Source organism: Jatropha curcas, chromosome 4, assembly GCF_041381405.1.
Source record: "Jatropha curcas cultivar XTBG-Jc1 chromosome 4, XTBG_Jcur_1.0, whole genome shotgun sequence".
Taxonomy (NCBI): domain Eukaryota; kingdom Viridiplantae; phylum Streptophyta; class Magnoliopsida; order Malpighiales; family Euphorbiaceae; genus Jatropha; species Jatropha curcas.
Genome location: NC_143154.1, coordinates 31,298,211 through 31,318,241, shown reverse-complemented (window position 1 = coordinate 31,318,241; position 20,031 = coordinate 31,298,211). Strand labels below are relative to the sequence as shown.

Genomic DNA, 20,031 nt, shown 5'->3' with positions numbered 1-20,031 from the left:
GACACGCACTGGTTAGGAACTTAGGAGCGCGGTTAAAGGATAAGGACTGTGGCAAGCAGCGTTAAAGTGATAAGCGAAAACCGCAAACCGCCGCTGTAGGAAGGACGACCTTGAGAATGGTGACTACAGAGGGAAGGTGGGACCCACTTTAAGGCGCGTGGAGTGGGGTCCATTTGAGCACAACGAACGGTGACGAGCCGCTGCCGACTAGAAAATCAAAGATGTCCAATATGTCATGTCTGGTTGACGTGTCAGACTGGGGAAGGTATGGCCCTTCTTCTGTTTCGTTATCGTTTCGCGACGCGCGACCTAAGCTTGACCCTTCTATGTCAATATTACCCCGTCTTCAATTTCCAAGCTACAACCGAACCGCTCCTTTCGTCACCATATACGTTACAATTACTCGATGCCAAAAAAAAAAAAAAAAAAAAAAAGGTCACACGAACAATGTCTTGCATCGTGTCTACGTTCAATGGATCTGATTCTGGGCCATCTGACAACATCTAATTGGGAAACTTTTTTTTTTTGAATCAGACAGGAAAAGTGAAATTTTGAAATACGTGGACAATTAAGTAGTTAAAATTAGAATAATTATGTAAGTGGTGCGACGAATCTTATCGAGTTTTACATGGCTACGTATGACGAAGGAAAGACTTAATTACACCGTGTGTTCGGACGCAATATACATTAAAAAAATTATAAATAGTATTTTTATAAAAAAATAATTTTAATTATATATTGAAAAAAAAAAAAACTATATAACGAAGAAACATGTTCTTAAACTATAAACCAAGTCAAAGGATTTATTCTATTTTCAATGTCAAGTGTAAGAGAAGAAATTGTTTAAACAACATCCATATTTTCCCTTGGCTTGACTGTAATTGTTTGGAAAAATATAAACTAAACTGTAAAATTATAATTAAATTAATATATCAAGATTTTTTAAACACTGTTTATGAGATTTTTAAATGTTTTCTTATCCTTTAAACAAAATAACTTTTTTTGACTTTAATCGATGTAGAAAAAACTAAATTGGTATTATATAAAAAAAAAATTTAATTATAATCAAATTAACTTTGAGATATTTAATTTATGTTTCTATTAACACTCAAGTCACTTTGTATTTAGAAGAAATAATTAAAATGTAATAAAAATATAATTAAAAAATTTTATAATTAGAGAGATATTTTTTTGTTTATAAGTTATGTACAAAGACTCTGATAAAATAGTAAAAAAGACATTTGAGGGAGGTGATTTTGGGTTAAATTACAATAATTGTATTCGTATTATAGGTCTAAAAATATGGAAGAATAAGGTTAAAATTATAAATTTATAACTTTCAGAACAAGAGAAAATATAAATATTTTCCTACCATTTAAATAAGAGAGAGGAAAATAAATAAAGAAAAATAAATGATTTTTCTACTGTTTTCATCCTTTCTTATTTTCTTTCCTCTCTTATCGTATCTTTTTATTTTTTTCTTATTTATAAGTTTTACAAAATGACTTTAAAAATATCGATACGGCTCTTATACCTCCCCGTAAGTGTGTTTAAAAATTCATAATTTCGATTAAAACATGTCTTGTTACTTCAATTATTTCTTAAATTGACACTATAAACACATTTACTTATGTTAAATTACTTGTTGTCACAACTTACTCAGTAATTTTAAATTTTTTTATTATAAAATTATATATTAGTTTTAAATTAATAATATAAATTAAGAGAATTAAAATAATTATAGAAGTGTTCTCTATTGCCAATGTACACAGACGTAGAGACAGATAAGAGGATGCCTTAAATAGCGTGAGAACATATAAAAACATCTCCTGACAGATAAAAAAAAATCTTCCGCTTTTAATTTTATTTTATTTTTTAATTTTTACTTTCAAGAAATAAATAATGATATGCACTCAGCACTCCAAAAACCCACAGTTTCGGCACGTGTGACCCCACTTTTCTTTAACACGTGCACTCTCTCCCCCTCCCTCTCTTTCCATTCGTTATTTCCACCCCACACTCTCTCCTCATGTCTTCGCATCTTTCTCTTTCTCTTACTCTCCGCCTCGTCTCCGCCTATCTCGCCGCCGCCCATAAGCCCTAAAAATCCTGCTTTAGATCTGCACATCTCCATGTCACTGATTTTTTCGTCGATTTCTTTGCAGTTCTGAGGTAATCTCCTTAATTCAATCAATGTTTTTCTCCAAATCTTGTGTTTTGTTTGTTGAATCATTGATTCTTCATTTGTTTTATTAAATTTAAGTTTTTGAATCGAAATTCTTATAGTTCATGCTCCATTTGACTGCTGAGAAACTGCAATGAAGTGAGATTCTTAGCTCAAGATGTGTTTTTTTTCCTTTTTTCCTTTTTCGAATTTGTTGAGCTCTAGCATCTAAACTCAAGTCTTGAAGTAGTTGAACTGAGAACTCTATGCTTGGGGGACTAAAGGATTTAACTTTTATCGAAACTTTCGTTTATAACGTTTCCCGCTTATTCGATTTCTTAGCAGCCGAACAGAGTTTTCTTTTTCTTTTTTAAAATTTTTTTTTTTCATTTTGCTGTTTTCGTTTGCGAAGGTTAATTAAGTTCTGGTTTACATCTTATACATGGATTCGTGGTTTTTATGTATTTGAGCTAACATGTGAATTACGGATTCGGATTTGTCATGTCCTGCGGCTCATGTAGCTGTCAAAACTTGTTCTTTTTGTAAAAAAAACAAAATGTTAAGCTATATTCATGCTATGTTTTTCCAGAAGAGAAGCTTTATTGTTCAGAAGGGTTTACAGTTCTCAAAATGGAAGATTGTTTCATTCACTCCTTTTGCTTGCCTAAAGGCTGGCTGGGCTCAACTTGCCTTTTTTGAAACTTGTTAAGTTTTAGATGCGTAGTTCTCTATTGAATTCTGTTTTCTGTAATTCTTTTATTTCATAGATGCCACTTCATATCTTTTCATTCCTTTGTTTCTTATTAGTTCTTAAATGTCTTACTTTTCTAGGGATGATTTCAACTGTAATTTTTGTCACCTTATTTATTTGATTTGCTTCCATCCGTGAATAGATGTCTTCTAAGTGAATGGTTATTTATTTTCTTCTATTTTTGAATGATTGTGTCTCAATAAGTTGCTGTTCTTCTCAAAGACAAAGCAACCGCACCAATAAGGCATTGTGTCTAAGTATTGATCAAGTTTAGCTGTTTAGGCGAGGCATTAAGAAACTCCAATATCTAGTTCCTGGTGTTTCTGCAATTGAAAAGCAGTTAATTTCATCCCTGTTGACAGAGGAACTTATTGTTCAGTTTGTAATAGTATTAATTTGTTATCTTTGAGCTGCCATCCTGTATCAAAAAAACTGATGCATGCATAAGAAAATATTTGCCTTTTCCTTTTGGTCACCTTTTCTTGTGCATTCATCAAATTTCCTCTTCTGTCAGTTGACAATGCGACTGTTCTATATCTCTTCAGTACTAATTGGTCGAGTGCTGTATTCTATTCTTATCTTCTGACTCTGTTTTTCCTCTCCTAGAACTTGAGGGGCCTGCATTTGATAGCTGTCATGTTAATTTCTTGCTCTATTTCTAGTGTATGACAAACAACTTGCTCAACCTTATTTCTTCCCAATTTTGTAATAACATTCAAAATTTCTGGACTATTCTATTTCGTGTGGAGTTTTTAAAATATGTTAATCTTTGATAGCAAATTCTTTTACTTTTTAGCGACTGAAGCATGGGAAAACTGCTAACTCAATGACTCATAAATCACAGTTGAAAGTCATAGTAGTATATTTTTCTTCTGCTCCTTCCCAACAGCATCTAAAATGGTTCTTTTTTATAAAAGCAGTTTCAACCACAATGCCCAACAGGCTGTTAATCTCTCTCTATAATGTTGAATACGGTTGCTTTTATTTTAGTTAGACTTACCTTGTTCTTATTGTATAACTTCTGAAACAGGATGGTTCGCTGCTACAGTGTTGTTTGGAAGGAATCCATTTTACTCAGATTTATCCTCTTAAGTTGCAATTGACCAGCCAGTTTGTGGTAAATTTACAAGAAAATGGATCGGAGTGATACTTCTGGATTTGTTAGTGGGGGTGGGATGGTCTCTTTTCGAGACATCTAACCCTAGTTTTGTAGTTGAATTCTTGACCCCAGAAGTCAGGTGTACTGTTCATTGATATTGATATTAGGTTTGGATATAATTTTGGATTTTAGCATTCTGTATGGAGAACAAGTTCCAGAACTTGAATTTTGCTGCTAATTATCCCTCAAACGTATTCAACACTTTGGGAAGTTCAACGCAAGTTGGAGGACCTGTGGCTGAATATAGCACAGATACTATTTTACGTCTTGATTCCCCTGGTTCTTCTGTCACTTACATGTCTCCCTCAAAGGGAATGAAACGGAAATGGAATTGGATAGATGGACCCATGGGTCAGCATGTTGGCTCTTCATTGTCTCTTGGTCTAGGCCGCCCATCAAGTTCCTCAGACAGCAAGGGGAGTTCAGCAACTGCTTGCACTACAGTGTCTTCAGCCAAAGAAACTGATGAGGAGTCCTCAATGGATCTTGATTTGGACTTCAGCCTCCATCTCAGCAATGAGAAGATGTCTCCGAAGAAATCTGCTGTTTCAAAGATTAAAGGACTGGATTTGCAGCCCAAGTTTGATCTAGAGTTGAGTCTTTCTACTGGGCCTTCTGAATCTGACATTACTAGTGTCTATCCATGTCCGACGTCCATTCCACTTGAATTTGGCATGGAGATGCCACTTGCTTTTGGTGGGGCTTCAAATGTGGATGAGGGGTCAACATCATGTAGTTGGAAAACAGGAATTACATTGCTGACTTCACAGAATAATGATGCTAGCTTTTTTCTCAACCAGGTCCCAAGAACTTGTGATCCTACTACTATTTTTCCAGACCTCTCATCAAGTGTGATAACAATGCCAAAAAGTTCAGTCACCTGTACTTCTGGGATAACCCAGAGACAAAAACAACATCAACGCAGTTGTAATTCCAAGCTGTGTCAGGTTGAGGGATGTGGAAAGGGAGCTAGAGGTGCTTCTGGACGCTGTATTTCCCATGGTGGTGGCCGAAGGTGTCAGAAAGCAGGTTGCCACAAGGGAGCTGAGGGCCGAACTGTATACTGCAAGGCCCATGGAGGTGGCCGACGATGTGAATTCCTTGGTTGTACAAAAAGTGCAGAAGGTCGCACAGATTATTGTATTGCGCATGGCGGTGGTAGAAGATGTAGTCGTGAGGGTTGCACTCGAGCTGCAAGAGGGAAATCAGGATTGTGTATTCGCCATGGTGGTGGGAAGAGATGTCAAAAAGAAAATTGCACGAAGAGTGCTGAAGGCCTATCCGGACTATGCATTTCACATGGAGGTGGTCGTCGATGCCAAACACCAGGATGTACAAAAGGGGCACAAGGGAGTACGTTGTTCTGCAAAGCACATGGTGGTGGAAAACGCTGTACAGCTCCTGGATGCACCAAGGGTGCTGAAGGAAGTACACCTTTTTGTAAGGGCCATGGAGGAGGGAAAAGGTGTGCCTTCCAAGGTGGTGGGGTTTGTACAAAAAGTGTTCATGGAGGGACGAATTTCTGTGTTGCACACGGAGGTGGAAAGAGGTGTGCTGTACCTGAGTGCACTAAGAGTGCAAGAGGAAGGACAGATTTTTGTGTTCGTCATGGTGGTGGAAAGAGATGCAAATATGAAGGGTGTGGCAAAAGTGCCCAGGGAAGCACAGATTTCTGCAAGGCACACGGTGGAGGGAAGAGATGCTCTTGGGGTCATCCTGGATCAGAATATGGTGTCCAGCCTACTGGTCCTTGCAACTCATTTGCAAGGGGTAAGACAGGTCTCTGTGCACTTCATAGTAGCCTGGTGCAGGACAAGAGGGTTCATGGTGGTATTACATTGGGACCCATCATCCATGAGCCCAAGATTAGCCAGCCTCAGAAGTTGAAAGAAGTCGCGGCTGAGGACATGAATGTTGATATTGTAAAGATGGGATCAAATCTGGGGGCTTCAGCAAGCAAACCTACTTCTGATTTGAAAGATTTTGCAGTCCCAAATGCCCATATCCCTGTTGGGGAAGCAGGCCTCTCATCAGTACCTGTTTTTGTACCAGAAGGCAGGGTGCATGGTGGCAGTTTGATGGCAATGCTGGCTGGTGGTTCTGGCACTGGCTCAAGGAGTCTGGGCAGTGATCCATCAGAGCCACAAAAATCTTTCATAGTGCCTAAGAGCTGGATGTAAGATTATTTCCTCTTTCCCTTGTGTGTTTCGGCAATTGGCGAAGTTTCATGAATGGTTGTGTCGTCTACATTTATTGGGTTTAGCTTGTTGGTGTTGTGAACTTGTTCTCCATTCATTTGTTCAAATGGCAGAAAGTATAAGGGCTTTGACCATCCTTGTTTCATAATTTGGATAAATCAACTAGGACTTTAGTTAGCATTGGGTCAGGTCTCTGTTGTTCTTCCTTGTAAATAGCTACATTTGTCCATCAGGTGGTTGTGTAGTGTACACAGGTTATTAGCCTGTAAGATCAGTCTGTTTGTCAAACATTCTGGCATTAATAAATCCCTTTAGCGTATTATATTTACTACTGGTGCTTTGAGTGTTTAAATTTTGAATTCTATTACTGGGTATAAACTATTTTAATGGTGTGCCTTATTTTTCAGATTTGCTCTGATTCATTGATAGATGGAATTTCTGCTTGTTGGTTTTCTAACTAAATTTACTGCTTATTGCTAGATTAAAATTAGATGAGAAAACTTATAATATCAAGTTCGAATTTATTTGGGAGAACAGAATTAACAGGTTTGGTTGTTTCAGCAAATTGAAACTCCTAAATAAAGAGGAATTAAGAAAGAGGACTTGGAATTGGAACTCTGCCAAACCAAGCCTAAATTGTGGGTATTTCTTTCTTCTGACTCTTTCTTTTCCGCCAAAACGAAGGCAGAAACTAACTAATTTGGACCAGACTGTTAGCCAGTCAAACAGGGGAAGTTAAATAATGCTTTTCATTTATGTTTCTTTGCATTTATTTTCTGAGATGAGATTATGGTCGGTTATTAAACTAATTATGAATTTAGATGTCTTCTTTCTTTTTCTTTCATTTTAAGAAACCCAAAAAAAAAAAAAAAAAGACAAACAAGAGATAGACATATTGGTTCTTCCTCTGTTGTAAAACCACAAAGAATGTGCTACAGATAATTTTTGAACTTAAAAAACTAAATGTTCAATTATTCAAACTTTATTTTCAAGTGATTACAACTTGTTTTAGAATCCTCTCCCCTCTTGCTATCCCATTTTTGAAATTGTCAGTTCAAGTAATATATCTTTTACATCAGTATCATCTCAAAATCTGTATATGCCGACATATAATATATCTTCCTTCTATACACTCTCATGCTTGAATTTGGCCATCTTTGAAAGCTCATCAACCGCTTCAACCAAATGATCAAGCCTAGCAACAAACTCGATAAGCAATGAGGTAAATGTGGCAAGTGACAGTGCTGCAGTGCTCTCTAATGCTCTCATTCTTGGCAGAAAATCCACATTAAAGCCTCCCTCTTCTTCATATGCATCCACCTCCCGCGATGGCCACGAATGCAACCTCCTCGACTGCTTCCTCATCATCTCATGGTAAGAATCCACCGGTTGTCCTAGTGCAAGAGTACCTGAAGGAGTGTTTTGGTTTATTAGATCCGAGTTCTTTACTAAGCTATTGCTGTCAAGTTCAGGAATTTGATTCGAGAGGTCATAGCTGGTGGCTGTTGAAAGAGTTGCAGGCAATTTAGGAAGTGGCTTGGAAGAGTTGTCGAGAGGATCAAAATTAGATATTAGGAGATAAGAGTGGATGTCTATGGTGCGCTGGAGTCGCTCTATTGAACTGTGAACTTTCTTTAAAAGTGACGTTTTCAGGCTTCGCTTCATGTTACTTATGTCTTTGCCTAAATTCCTTACTAGTTCTGCAGCCTGTGTTGCTGCTTCTTGAATTTCTGGCTGGAATGTGACACGGAGGTTGTATGGTGCCTGCAAAATATCAAGAAATTACACATTGGGAATTCATTCAAAAAATGTTTCAAAATTACATCTACCAGTAAAAATTTTGCCAGATTATCTGTTGTCGCTCTTAATAATTATATTAATCTGCTGCAGAAAACTAAAGATTTGCAGCCGTATTATTTCCGAAGATTGGCTAAGAAAGAATTATCAACAGAAGGCAGAAAAGAGGAGCTCAATGGTTCAAAGTCAGGTTGCATACATCAAGTAATGTACAGTTTCCTTGTTCAGTTAATCGCTTCCATTCTGAAAATCCATGAATCTGCTATCTCAGAACACTACCAATTCTTTCTTTCCTGCTGTTCTCATCCCCATTTGTGTTTTGCATATGCAATTTTTGCAATGCAGGAATCTTGTGCATGGAGACAACTTTTAAAAATTTTTCTATTCATAAGATGTTTTGGAGCTCTCTATGTGCATGAATATTTGAACCAGCCATAGGAATCTCTGTATGTTTGTCATTGTGGCAACACTGCTCTAATATGAGACAGAATAAATGAATACTGATAAATATGTGAGTAGCCCCAGAAATAGTTGACTAGGCAATGACATTTCCGAGCATAAGGACTTGGGCTAATAAAAAAGTCTCAAGCAGGGAAACGCTAGATGGAAGGCGGAAAAGGCTTGAACCACATAGCTTGCCCCGAAGCTATGGCATTAATTGGCAGGGCTAAGCGGTACCAGCAAGCAAGAACTCAAATAATAGGATACTTCCTAATCAATAATGTATAAGCATTAAATGAGTCGATATTCGTGTGTGAAATCCACCCTTTAATGGAAGCCAATTGAAAAGAATAAATCCTCCGCATAATTCTTTTTAATGGTTTTGTTCGCGGTCCCATTTTCCTTTTTCTCAAAGTTCTTTTTGAAGTATTCTTTTGGTATAAGAGATCTGATTTAAGAAAGAACTATGAAAGATTCCTCATTTGCCAGCATACTTGGGTGCAATTAGGATCTAATTCTATTAAATAGTAATGTGAATATCCCATCTGCTATAATATATATATATATATATATATATATATATATATATATATATATATATATAACAAGCAATGCTCAAGTTGCACACTGGAAACGCACGGAGAGACATAAACACACAGACACAACAAAGATATGCATCAAATACCTGAATCTCAGAGTGTAATACACCATGAAGTGCCATAACCTCATAAGCACAATATCTTAGAACAGCTCCAACTTTAACATACTCTGACCATGGGTAGAAGAAGTGTCGAAACCTGCCATGTGGTGGCTCCCATGTTGCTGAATGAGCCTATTAAATGGAACCAGCAAGAACCATAATCATTGTTATTACTTGTAATCATTATTTTAAGAGGGGGAAAAAATTATAAATATTAAAAAAATATACCCAGGATTCGAGTTTTGCGGAGGAATTTAATGTACTTTTACATTTCCTGTAAGCAGGCTCATCTGGAAACTCATCCATTACGGTCTTGGAGAACTCTGGATGATCTAACCCATCATCTTCTAAATATTTCTTCACACATTCTAAAATCATGGAAATGTAATACTTTTTTATATCAGTTCCTGTACTACTATAACTATAAATCTCTTATTCATCTTTTGGTCTGTCTTAATACTCTTTACTTTGCTTCCACAAAAGAACAAAAATTTGGCATCCCAATATGTATCTTACCTTCAAGAGAGTCGGCCACTGAATTGAAGCTGCTGACTAGCTCCTTGTGTAATTGCTCCCCAGCCCAAATAGGAAAAACCAGCACATTCACTAGAACTGCTACAAACCCTCCAATGGCGATAGAGTACAGTCGATCCATTGCAGTCCTAATTGGATTCCCCATTCGATAACCAGAAACTATGATTAAACAGTAGGTAAAGAGTATAACCCTGAATCCATACTCATATGGCACAAGAGATGGCCATAATTTCATGAATGACGTAATAGCCCCTGCATATATATAACTATATTTAGTATATACTTAGAAAGTTTCATTCTTTTGTTGCTTATTTGCTATAATTTTCAGAATTTATACCAATAATGAAGATACTAATTCCAATGACAAAAGGCTCTCCAATCCTCCCGCTGCGTAGAGCTAACTGAGCAACTGCAATAGCCAATATACCTGCAAGCAAGCTCCCAAGTGCTCGGTTGAACCCTCGGTTGAAAGTTGCACCTTAAGAAATTCAACGATAAAAAAAAATTTGCATGAAACATTTGTTAGTTTCCTCAGTACGCATAAATGTTTATACTTAGTACATATGCTCACATTGCATTTGCACACAAACATAAACATGAATATGTCATAATTCCTAAGTGTAATCCTTATTGAACATACCGACTGTGTATTCGAACATGATTGCAACAGTGAGGATCGACCAGATGATATTCGTGCCAAATATATCATAAGGTGCTTGGAATAGTATAAGCAACGACACAAGAAGTACAGCAAGCCCCACTTTGAATGAGAATATCACTCTATTGCTATCTTCTTTAGCAAAATTCCACACTCTCCACATACAAGCCTTGCAAGAAAATCCTGCAAATCCATCTTTCTTTTCGTCTTGCAGTTGCTTATTATTTGGTTTGGTAGCCATTGGAATGTTGATCTCAAAGCTGCCTTTTTTTCCATTCATTCTCCAATCAAGTATTATGAACTCTTCTAAATCTTTAAGCCTATCTTGCTTCAGGTTTGCTGTAATGTTAAATAAAGTTACAAACTTGGTTTCTTGAATTATATTGTCCAAGAAATATACTTGGCTCTTAATGAGAGAGAAGCTGTTGATGTTGTTTAAGGTGAGATGTGAATGAGTTGTGTACTGCAATTTAAAGAAGAAGGATTGGAGGCTAAGAGGAAGGTGCAACTAGGGAAGAAAGTATGTCTGGTCAGGATATGTATATAGAGAAGAATAATAATACAACAATAATAGAAGAGAAGATGGAACTAAACAGTTTAGGATAAAGATGCTTAACTCAATAATGCTGCATGGAAAGAGAATTAGAATCTGAAAATTGCATGGCCATGCAATTTTCAGTAACCACGTTTTGCTCTTTCGAAATATTTTCACCATGACAGAGGCAATAATAATGCTTGTTTAGCAGTAAAATGTAATATAAATAGTAACAGATGTGGAAAAAGATCGATCAAGAAATTTACTAGTATGTTAAATGTGTATATATACTATATGCTGATATGTATAAATATTCGGCAGTAAAATAATAATAAAATATATATTTTTTTGTTTTTCTAAATGTTCTTTGAAACCCATGAAGATCGTACATATATATCACATATCCTCCTGCACACTCGTTTGTTAGCAATAGTATTTCAACTTTTTCTTCAATTTGTAATATATGTCCTTTTCTTGTTCAGCTGCAATTCTCTTTCACTAATCCAAAAATTAAGGCTAATAAAACTAGAAATGATTGAATTAATGCTTTCAAATCTTGAGTATAAATTATCTTATCTAGGTTAATTTCTTCTAATTTTCTCTCTCTTGTTAGCTTGTATAGCATTGTATGATTTGTCACTTACTAAAAACAGGTTTACAGTGGTGTATTTATAGATACTTTCTTCTATTTTGCATGAAGGCTCCTTAAAAGTTCCCTTTTTAAACAGGCTGCATGGACTGACTCTCTTCCTGTAAATAAATAAATACATCTTCTTGCTTTCTTCATATGGAATATTACCTTTGCTATGACAGATAGGTCTTACTATTTTCTTTCTTGAGAGAGATTGCACAAGTTGTACAAATAATCACATTGAAGAAAACTCTCTTTTTCTCTCACTTATTGATGATATTGATTACCATTCTCTTGGCTTTTCTCTCCTTTTCTATCCAAACCTCAATAATATACAAATATATATATATATATATATATATACATACATATGCTATGTTCTTTCTTCCTGTCTTTCTTCAATATCATTCACTTTCAGAGTATATGCTTTCACTGAAATTTAGGAGCTCAGTTTTTCTTGTGCTATATTATTCTTTTATGAAATTCTTTCTTTTCCTTCTAATTCTCTTTGTAATTTCCAAGTGATCCTTGTATTTTGTAAATGAATTCGCGAATAGATGCCTAGAGTTTTCAGTGAATTGGATGTGATTGATTGCTAACGCAATTTTATTCACCTTACATTGTCATGACAGAGAATTAAAGTGCATAATGACAAGCTTTAGAATTAGCATATTTATATATTTTTCTTCTCAAAATCCCAATATTTCCATATATGTGTTACTTATGAATAATAAATTAACTCAAAATATGTAATTAACTACTAGTGCAACGCATCATTTCAGGGGTACAAATTGAGGGAGACTTTAGAATTTCAAGAATAAGAGAATATATTCGAGGAAGAATACAAAATTTATTTCTCAATGAAAAAATAAAAATAACAGACGCATTGGTAGTTTCGGAGAAAGAGAACCATTTGACTGGAGGTGATGCAAGCTGTGACCCAGAAAATCTTTCTTTAATTCAGTGATTTTCTCTAGTTGTTCGAATATTTCTTGATCATTTAAGTCTTAATATACTATTACTAATGGTGAGTCCTTTCCAAATTCCTGTGAATGCACAAATGGAGATTTAACTTTGCAAAAGAAACAAGATTTTGATTCTGGCACCATAGGTGACAGCTTCTCCAGGCAGAGATTGAAAAGAATCAAATTTATAATAGTCCATGCATATTGGTCACCTTCTATATGCCCTATCTGTGTATTCTCCATTTTCAGGCTTTCCAGTTTTCTTCCTGTCCTGGGCATTCCTATTGGAATAGTTCTGCAGAAATTAATTACTCTGTCTGCCCTGGAATTTATTCCAATATTCACAGAAAATATTTTCTCTATCCAATAATCTCACTTCTCATCAATTGTGACCATTCTTTGCAGTATCTAATGATTTATCTAAATCCCAATTCTCTTTCTATCTTAACCTCACACATAACCTGTACAAAATTGCTATTTTCACCACCATTTGTCAGTTTATGTGAGGTGTTCTTTGAGATTTTTCATATTTCTGACACTGATCCTTAACCACTAATGATTTTGCATCTTTTTACTTTTTAATAATGTCTTCATGTGAGGTTGAAACTTGGCATTAAGGTTGCTGATAGTATGTATATATATGTAGCGTCCTAAAACAGAAGGATCATATTCCATTTTAAGTAAGAGAGAGATAGAGAGTAGACATGACAAAAAAGAAAGAATAAGTTCATTTCAAGTTCATTTGACATTACTATTTGAACTGCTAGTTTAAAAAAAAAAGAAGTATATACCTTGTGTTGATCAAAGGGTATTTTTTAAGATGAATTTGATAGGTTTATATACTTAAATGTAGCTTAAAGGTATCAGCTTTATTGACTTGTATGAAATTATTTTACGGGAATCCCCAGATTTTTTTTTGAAGTACATAAAAAGATAATGGTCATGTTGTGCAAGAACTGTCAATCAAATGACATGTACAGCCATAATACCCAACACACAATGGAATTGGATGCCTAATATCGGTGATTGAAAACTATTCCATGCTCCCAAACTTGCAGCGGCTTTGTGGAGGTGCAAATGGATCACTATCCTTCCTTTCCATTTCGCTCCACTATTATCATAAGGTGTTATGTGATTTTGCAATTCCAGCACATGCAGAATATATTAGGGTTTCAATAGAACTTCAAAGGGTAAACATTTTCTGCAAATGGGTAGGAAGAAAGAACAAAAATTCTTTGGTCCCTGTTATTATTTTTTTTTTTGACATTTCCTTGGTCCCTATTATTATTATTATTATTATTATTATTATTATTGTACATGAATTAATTTTTTTAAGTTAATTTGGACCACTATGTTAATGAGTGTCTGTAGTCCAACGGTTATGATAATTGCCTTCCAAACAATAGACCTGGGCTCGGCTCTTGGCAAATGTATAAATTTATAAATTGGAATATCAAATTTTGAAGTATAAAAAAAATTATTTCAATTTTTAAAAATTAATTATTATATAATCCTTTTTTTTTTGTTACAGTTCAACTAAATTGTTTTTTTACTAAAATTTTGCTAGTTTACTTTTGTTAATCAGCCAAAAAAAAAATGTCAAATAAAGTACTTTTTTTCAGTTTTATCTTTTAGAGAAAGAAATCAAATTTTATTATCTAATTATTTAATATTTCTTTCGTTCTATTTTATTTGCATGATTTGATAAAACATGTATTAAAAATTTAATCAATAAAAATTATTTTACTTTTTTTTACCGTTAACTCATTAAAAATATTAATAAAAATCTATTATTTAATAAAAAATCATAAATATTATTATAAATAAAATAATTATTTTCGTATATAAATTTTGAAATATTAACAACAACCTAGGACGGAGTCGTTAGAAACTGACGGTTTAATTTCGCTCGTGGATTTACTTGCTTGTAAAGTTTTGACAGGCGTCTGTAGTCCAACGGCTAAAGGATAGTTGCCTTCCAAGCAATAGATCCGGGTTCGATTCCCGGCAGACGCACGATTTATCTACTTTTAATATAAGTTTTGGGCTTATTTTCATGACAACACAGCGTTCTTTTTTCTGGCCCATAGTTAGCCATAATCGACGGGCCCTTTTCCAAGATGTTCTGAGGCCCACTGACTGAATGCTATACTCGTTTCTCATGTGAAAAAAAAAGTAGAATTCCATTCACTGTTTCTCTTTATTTAATTTTCTCATCGTTTTCCAAACGACATTCCAATTGCTTGAGGATATGATCATATGACCTTGCCTAGTGGAACGAACGATGTATCATTATATTATTGCAGGTGAAATTTTGGTCCTAAATTGCAAATTAGCAAGCAAACCGACAAAAATAGCTAAGAACCAATAACAAAACGATCATAGCTCCACAATTCAATCATGGCTACGACATGGGGTCTCAAATGGACGGCCAGCTGAACTGAATCCACACAGAACTTAACATGTTACCGGGACTATTATAGTAATTGCATGTACTGCTCCTTCCTCAAGACACAACACCGGAAATGTCTTAAGAAGCCCACGTTTACTGTCTTAACTCACCTGCCTCTCTCTCCTCTGACTTACATTGACCACACCCAATGGGTAACTGTAGCAGCCTTCCTTCCAGCTTCACCACATCCTCTGGCGGCTCCGACAATCCTCCTCCCTCCAATGGCATCACGATCCACCCCGCAACTGCTTCCCCTCCGCCTCGTCCTCCACCGCCACATTCATTTCAACCTTCTAATCGTCCCTCCTCCACCACTCCGGCTGTAGGCCGAGTCCTCGGTCGTCCGATTGAGGACGTCCGCAACACCTATATATTTGGCCGCGAACTGGGCCGTGGCCAGTTTGGCATCACATATCTAGTAACTCACAAGGAAACCAAAGAACAGTTCGCCTGTAAATCCATTACCACGCGCAAACTCATCAACCGCGACGACATTGAAGATGTTCGCCGTGAGGTCCAGATCATGCACCACCTTACTGGCCACAGGTCAATCCGCTAATAAATAAGCAACGGGCAGATTTCATTTTTCTTCCCATTTGTGGTGAAGTTTCCAATTTTATTTTTCTTTCTGTTTTTCTGGTTTCAATAGGAATATAGTGGAGCTAAAGGGAGCATATGAAGATAGACATTCGATCAACTTGGTTATGGAGCTATGCGCGGGAGGAGAGTTGTTTGATCGAATCATAGCGAAAGGGCATTATTCAGAGAGGGCAGCAGCCATTCTTTGTAGACAGATCGTGACTGTTGTGCATGATTGTCATTCCATGGGAGTTATACATAGAGATTTGAAGCCTGAAAATTTCCTTTTCCTCAGTAAAGATGAGAATTCCCCTCTGAAGGCTACTGATTTCGGCCTCTCAGTGTTCTTTAAGCCAGGTGAATTTTGGTTTTACGATCGGTTCAGTTTCAGATTTATTGTGTAAGATCAAACTGTTTTAATGTTGAGAGTGGGATTGTTGTGCACATGGTACACAACTGACACGGAGTTTAGATCAAATCTACTCTAATGCATCAATAGAACAATTTGATTATGCAGTTTCGGATAAAAACTATGACAAATTAAGATGAAAAGAAAATATTGTAATCGGTTGTCTATATGCGTTTTGCTGTTCTTAATGATTTTCTCCTGGTTCTGCAGTTCATATTCACAGTTATAGTTCTTTGTAATGTGTTCTAGTTCTTCTGTAGGATTTTATTTAGTTATTTAGTTACTTGTGATTGTCCTGGCTGTCCGATGATTTAAAAATTTATTCTTTTGCTTTCTATTTTTCTATTTCTTCTTAGTGGCGATGATGGTGACAATGAAATATTTGACATACACGATACCAGTAATATATGACTGAAAGAGGATCCTTGAGCACATGAGAATAGGATTAGTTCTTTCAATCATTAGACATCTTTATTTGTGGAAAGCTTGGAGGTAATCTATACTATTATATCTTTAATATGCCTTTTAGCACGAGTGAGTTGTGAAATATCTAATTTTTATAGCCAAGTTAGTTTTTAAGTTGGTAATTTTTATTGGTTTCTCTTATAACAACTAAATTGTTTTCCATGTTGCTAAACATATTTTGACTTGTTCCTGAGTCTTTGAATTCTGAACTTGAAAGCATCTACCTTTACACCATTATGAAGCATTTTCCTTTTCAATGTTATATTTGAGGGATTACTAGTCATGGGCTTGAACTTTATGGTCTCTGTGTTATTGCAGGTGATGTATTTAAAGATCTTGTTGGAAGTGCATATTATGTAGCTCCTGAAGTGTTACGTCGAAAATATGGAGCTGAAGTTGATATCTGGAGTGCTGGGGTTATACTGTATATTCTTCTTAGTGGGGTCCCACCCTTTTGGGGAGGTAAGGCTTTTAATTCTTAATTGAGGATTTGTAACATTTGAAACATTGGTGAGGCTGATTCCATTGTTGTGGTTTATTTCATAAAGTCTCAGTCTTTCCTGATGTAGATTTTGGACATGAGCTTAATTTATTTCTGATTGTGAATTAAGCTGATATAATAGAGTCTCATTTATAGTTAAGATTTATGTACCATTTCTGGAGTGTTCTGAGATCCTTTGACCAAATTGATTAGTAATGTTCGAATGAGAGGTGGCTCTGTGATCATGCCTCTCATTATTTACTTTCTTTTACTTCATCTTCTTCTTCTCTGGTTCTCCCTGATAACTCTGGCTTCTCTTGCACAATCAGAGACTGAGCAGGCTATCTTTGACTCTGTTCTTCGGGGACATATCAATTTCTCTTCTGACCCATGGCCTTCCATATCCAGCAGCGCTAAAGATCTTGTGAAGAAGATGCTAAGAACTGATCCCAAGGATCGACTTTCTGCAGCTGAAGTCCTAAGTAAGTTTTTATTTATTTATTTATTTTTATTTTTATTTTTATTTTTAAGACTGTTATCAGAAAAGTTATTCTGAAGATAAGAATGTAAAAAGGCTTTCAACTTATCCCTACAATTAAACATTTGATTTCTTCTTCTTAGTTCCTTCTATTAAAAAAAAAAAAAAAGAAAAGAAAAGAAAAGAAAAGAAAATTGGTAATATCTCATGCACATGCAAAAATCTGTGCACTAGTGTTTTTTAGTATTTGAATTTTGAGATTGTGCAAGCGCTTATGATTGAATAAAGTCCTATGTTGCTTTCTGGTGCTTGGCATCCTTACTGATCAATAGTTTGACCCAAGTGACCAAGCTATCCCATCTCCAGTGTATTACAATATATCCATTTTTCATTCAGTATGCTGTTCTAGTTCATGCTTGTCTGATGAACAAAATTTGTTTAACTTCTAGGGTAATCAGAGGTTCAGAACTTTGTATATTGTTTTTATTAAAACCATTCTAACTGTTTGAGTTCATCTTGTCGAAAAATTTGCTGTCAGTTCCTTAATTTCTATAAATGAAGAATGGGGCTTGATAAAACTGAAAAGAGAAATTGCATTGCAGATCATCCATGGATGCGAGAAGATGGTGATGCATCTGATAAGCCTCTTGATATTGCTGTTTTAACTAGAATGAAACAATTCAGAGCCATGAATAAACTTAAAAAATTGGCTCTAAAGGTGAGATATCTATTGTTGTTAAAGTGTCAGTTATTTTTATCATTCTTTAATTTAATGGAAGAGGAAAGGACTAGGTGGGATGAGATCATTGAGATATTATTAACAAAAACAAAACAAAAGCTGAAAAATGAAAGGCAAAAGTAAATTATTGAACATCAGAAGGATCATTGTGATGTGGGGCCTTAAGGCGGGAAGGAAGACGGATTGCACCTTATTTGTTGGCGTAGTGCCCCAGTAAACGAAAAGCCTGATCAACCTGAAAGGTCTCAAAGTAATCTGTAAATTGTTATTGCAGGCTTCATTTTCTACGCCCATCACATGTCGATTGAAGGCATAGCTATCATCATTTTTGTCATCCAGTCTTTGATCTATTATAGTGACAATTCCTTTCTTCCCTTTCCAGGTTATTGCTGAAAATCTTTCTGAGGAAGAAATTATGGGCTTGAAGGAAATGTTTAAATCCATGGACACAGATAACAGTGGAACAATCACTTTTGAAGAGTTGAAAGCTGGCCTTCCGAAATTAGGTACCAAGCTTTCTGAATCTGAAGTGAGGCAATTAATGGAAGCGGTAACATCTCCAATCTTGTTATTTTTATTCTTCTTATATAGCAACTGAGGAGCCATCATGGTACTCAATTAAGTATTCTAATCCATTCATTGGCTTTATAGTTTTTCCTTCTCCTCTCTGTCTCTTTCTCAATGTGTTTTTGCCTTCAGTTTTCTCACATCTTGGATCATACATCAAATTGATTTGTTTTGTGGTTCAACTGAGAATAATGAGCATTGCTGTTTTTTCAGGCTGATGTGGATGGAAATGGAACTATTGATTACATAGAGTTTATCACTGCTACTATGCACATGAATAGAATGGAAAGAGAGGACCACCTATATAAGGCCTTTGAATATTTTGACAAGGACAAGAGCGGGTAATCTCTTCTAACTTTCTAACTACTTACTGTACTAATAGGAATCTTATCCCTCAAGTTTTTATGTGGACATTGTCATTTCATGTTTGTCACTTAGGTACATTACAATGGAAGAATTGGAGCATGCCCTTAAGCAATATAATATGGGCGATTCAAAAACGATAAAAGAGATTATTGCCGAAGTTGACACGGACAATGTATATTTCTGCCTTTTGGCCTTTTTTTCTTCTTCTGATACATTTGTTTTCTGAATTAGGACAGAAGTAAACAGTTCCATTGACTAAAATTTCTAGCATCTATAGAACAAAACTTCACAATATGAATATTAACGTTCATGAAACTTTTTTGCAGGATGGAAAAATTAACTATGAAGAGTTTGTAGCTATGATGAGAAAGGGCAACCCAGACTTGGTCACAAACAGACGCCGCAAATAAACAAACAGGTCTTACATTCTGATGGGTTTAAAGAACAGATAAACTCGTTTGTCAATTTATTCGTGTTATCCATTTAGGACCTCAGTTCAGCTGTCTTGCATTGGATAGCAAGCAATAGCTGCTTTATGAGGTCCTTTATGGTTTACCCTGCTTGCTCTTTGCACAAGAGAAAGAGGCTTCAATGGCATCATATATTGAGAGAATTTCGCCTTTTAAGTTGCCACATTTCTCAACTTCTTAGGCTGTGTGTATGAATGACATCGTGCCACGTTTTATTTACGGGCCAATGATTTTTTCTTTTTTCTCTTTTTATCTTAATTATGTTACATAGTTGACACGGTTTTTCCTGTTTAATCTATCAATGAAAGAAGCATTAAGAGATTTGTGTTTTTTTGCCTGGTCTGGTACATTATTCCATTAAAGAACGTGATAGTTGCTACCTTAACAAGAATCTTTATATGGTGTCAAAGTTGGTGAGCTGCATGTTCTTGGAGAAATGAGTGATCAAACTTTGTTAAAGCATTTAATTTGATTTCCCATTCGAAGCAAGTC

General features: G+C 35.6%; 3 protein-coding genes and 1 non-coding gene across 4 annotated transcripts; 3 read left to right on the top strand and 1 right to left on the bottom strand.

Annotated features, from left to right (window-relative positions):
• Positions 1 to 1,983: 1,983 nt before the first annotated feature.
• LOC105645728 (WRKY transcription factor) lies at positions 1,984 to 6,600 on the top strand. Its single transcript, XM_012231407.3, has 2 exons — positions 1,984 to 2,172; positions 3,946 to 6,600. Exon 2 carries the CDS (start codon positions 4,215 to 4,217, stop codon positions 6,252 to 6,254), a length of 2,040 nt encoding a protein of 679 aa, XP_012086797.1. The 5' UTR covers positions 1,984 to 2,172; positions 3,946 to 4,214; the 3' UTR covers positions 6,255 to 6,600.
• Positions 6,601 to 7,214: 614 nt separating this feature from the next.
• On the bottom strand, positions 7,215 to 10,893 carry LOC105645730 (aluminum-activated malate transporter 9). Its single transcript, XM_012231408.4, has 6 exons — positions 10,385 to 10,893; positions 10,082 to 10,222; positions 9,727 to 9,996; positions 9,439 to 9,578; positions 9,196 to 9,342; positions 7,215 to 8,036 (listed from the first exon to the last, which is right to left on the bottom strand). Exons 1-6 carry the CDS (start codon positions 10,680 to 10,682, stop codon positions 7,398 to 7,400), a joined length of 1,635 nt encoding a protein of 544 aa, XP_012086798.1. The 5' UTR covers positions 10,683 to 10,893; the 3' UTR covers positions 7,215 to 7,397.
• Positions 10,894 to 14,475: 3,582 nt separating this feature from the next.
• Positions 14,476 to 14,549, top strand: TRNAG-UCC (transfer RNA glycine (anticodon UCC)). Its single transcript has one exon. It is a non-coding gene; the product is annotated as a tRNA-Gly (tRNA).
• A 325-nt stretch (positions 14,550 to 14,874) lies between these two features.
• On the top strand, positions 14,875 to 19,870 carry CDPK6 (calcium-dependent protein kinase 6). The gene is made up of 9 exons (XM_012231409.4): positions 14,875 to 15,531; positions 15,635 to 15,921; positions 16,757 to 16,900; positions 17,249 to 17,401; positions 18,000 to 18,115; positions 18,519 to 18,686; positions 18,917 to 19,044; positions 19,142 to 19,241; positions 19,396 to 19,870. Exons 1-9 carry the CDS (start codon positions 15,134 to 15,136, stop codon positions 19,477 to 19,479), a joined length of 1,578 nt encoding a protein of 525 aa, XP_012086799.1. The 5' UTR covers positions 14,875 to 15,133; the 3' UTR covers positions 19,480 to 19,870.
• Positions 19,871 to 20,031: the final 161 nt, after the last annotated feature.

Bases quoted from the DNA above. Each gene is read 5' to 3' on its own strand.
- CDPK6 (XM_012231409.4), top strand. From the start codon at position 15,134: ATGGGTAACTGTAGCAGCCTTCCTTCCAGCTTCACCACATCCTCTGGC. The intron at 18,687-18,916 runs GTAACATCTCCA...CTGTTTTTTCAG, and splicing joins TGAGGCAATTAATGGAAGCG to GCTGATGTGGATGGAAATGG. The intron at 19,045-19,141 runs GTAATCTCTTCT...TTTGTCACTTAG, and splicing joins TTTGACAAGGACAAGAGCGG to GTACATTACAATGGAAGAAT.
- LOC105645730 (XM_012231408.4), bottom strand. From the start codon at position 10,682: ATGAATGGAAAAAAAGGCAGCTTTGAGATCAACATTCCAATGGCTACC. The intron at 10,223-10,384 runs GTATGTTCAATA...GAATTTCTTAAG, and splicing joins CATGTTCGAATACACAGTCG to GTGCAACTTTCAACCGAGGG. The intron at 9,579-9,726 runs GTAAGATACATA...CCATGATTTTAG, and splicing joins AGTGGCCGACTCTCTTGAAG to AATGTGTGAAGAAATATTTA.
- LOC105645728 (XM_012231407.3), top strand. From the start codon at position 4,215: ATGGAGAACAAGTTCCAGAACTTGAATTTTGCTGCTAATTATCCCTCA.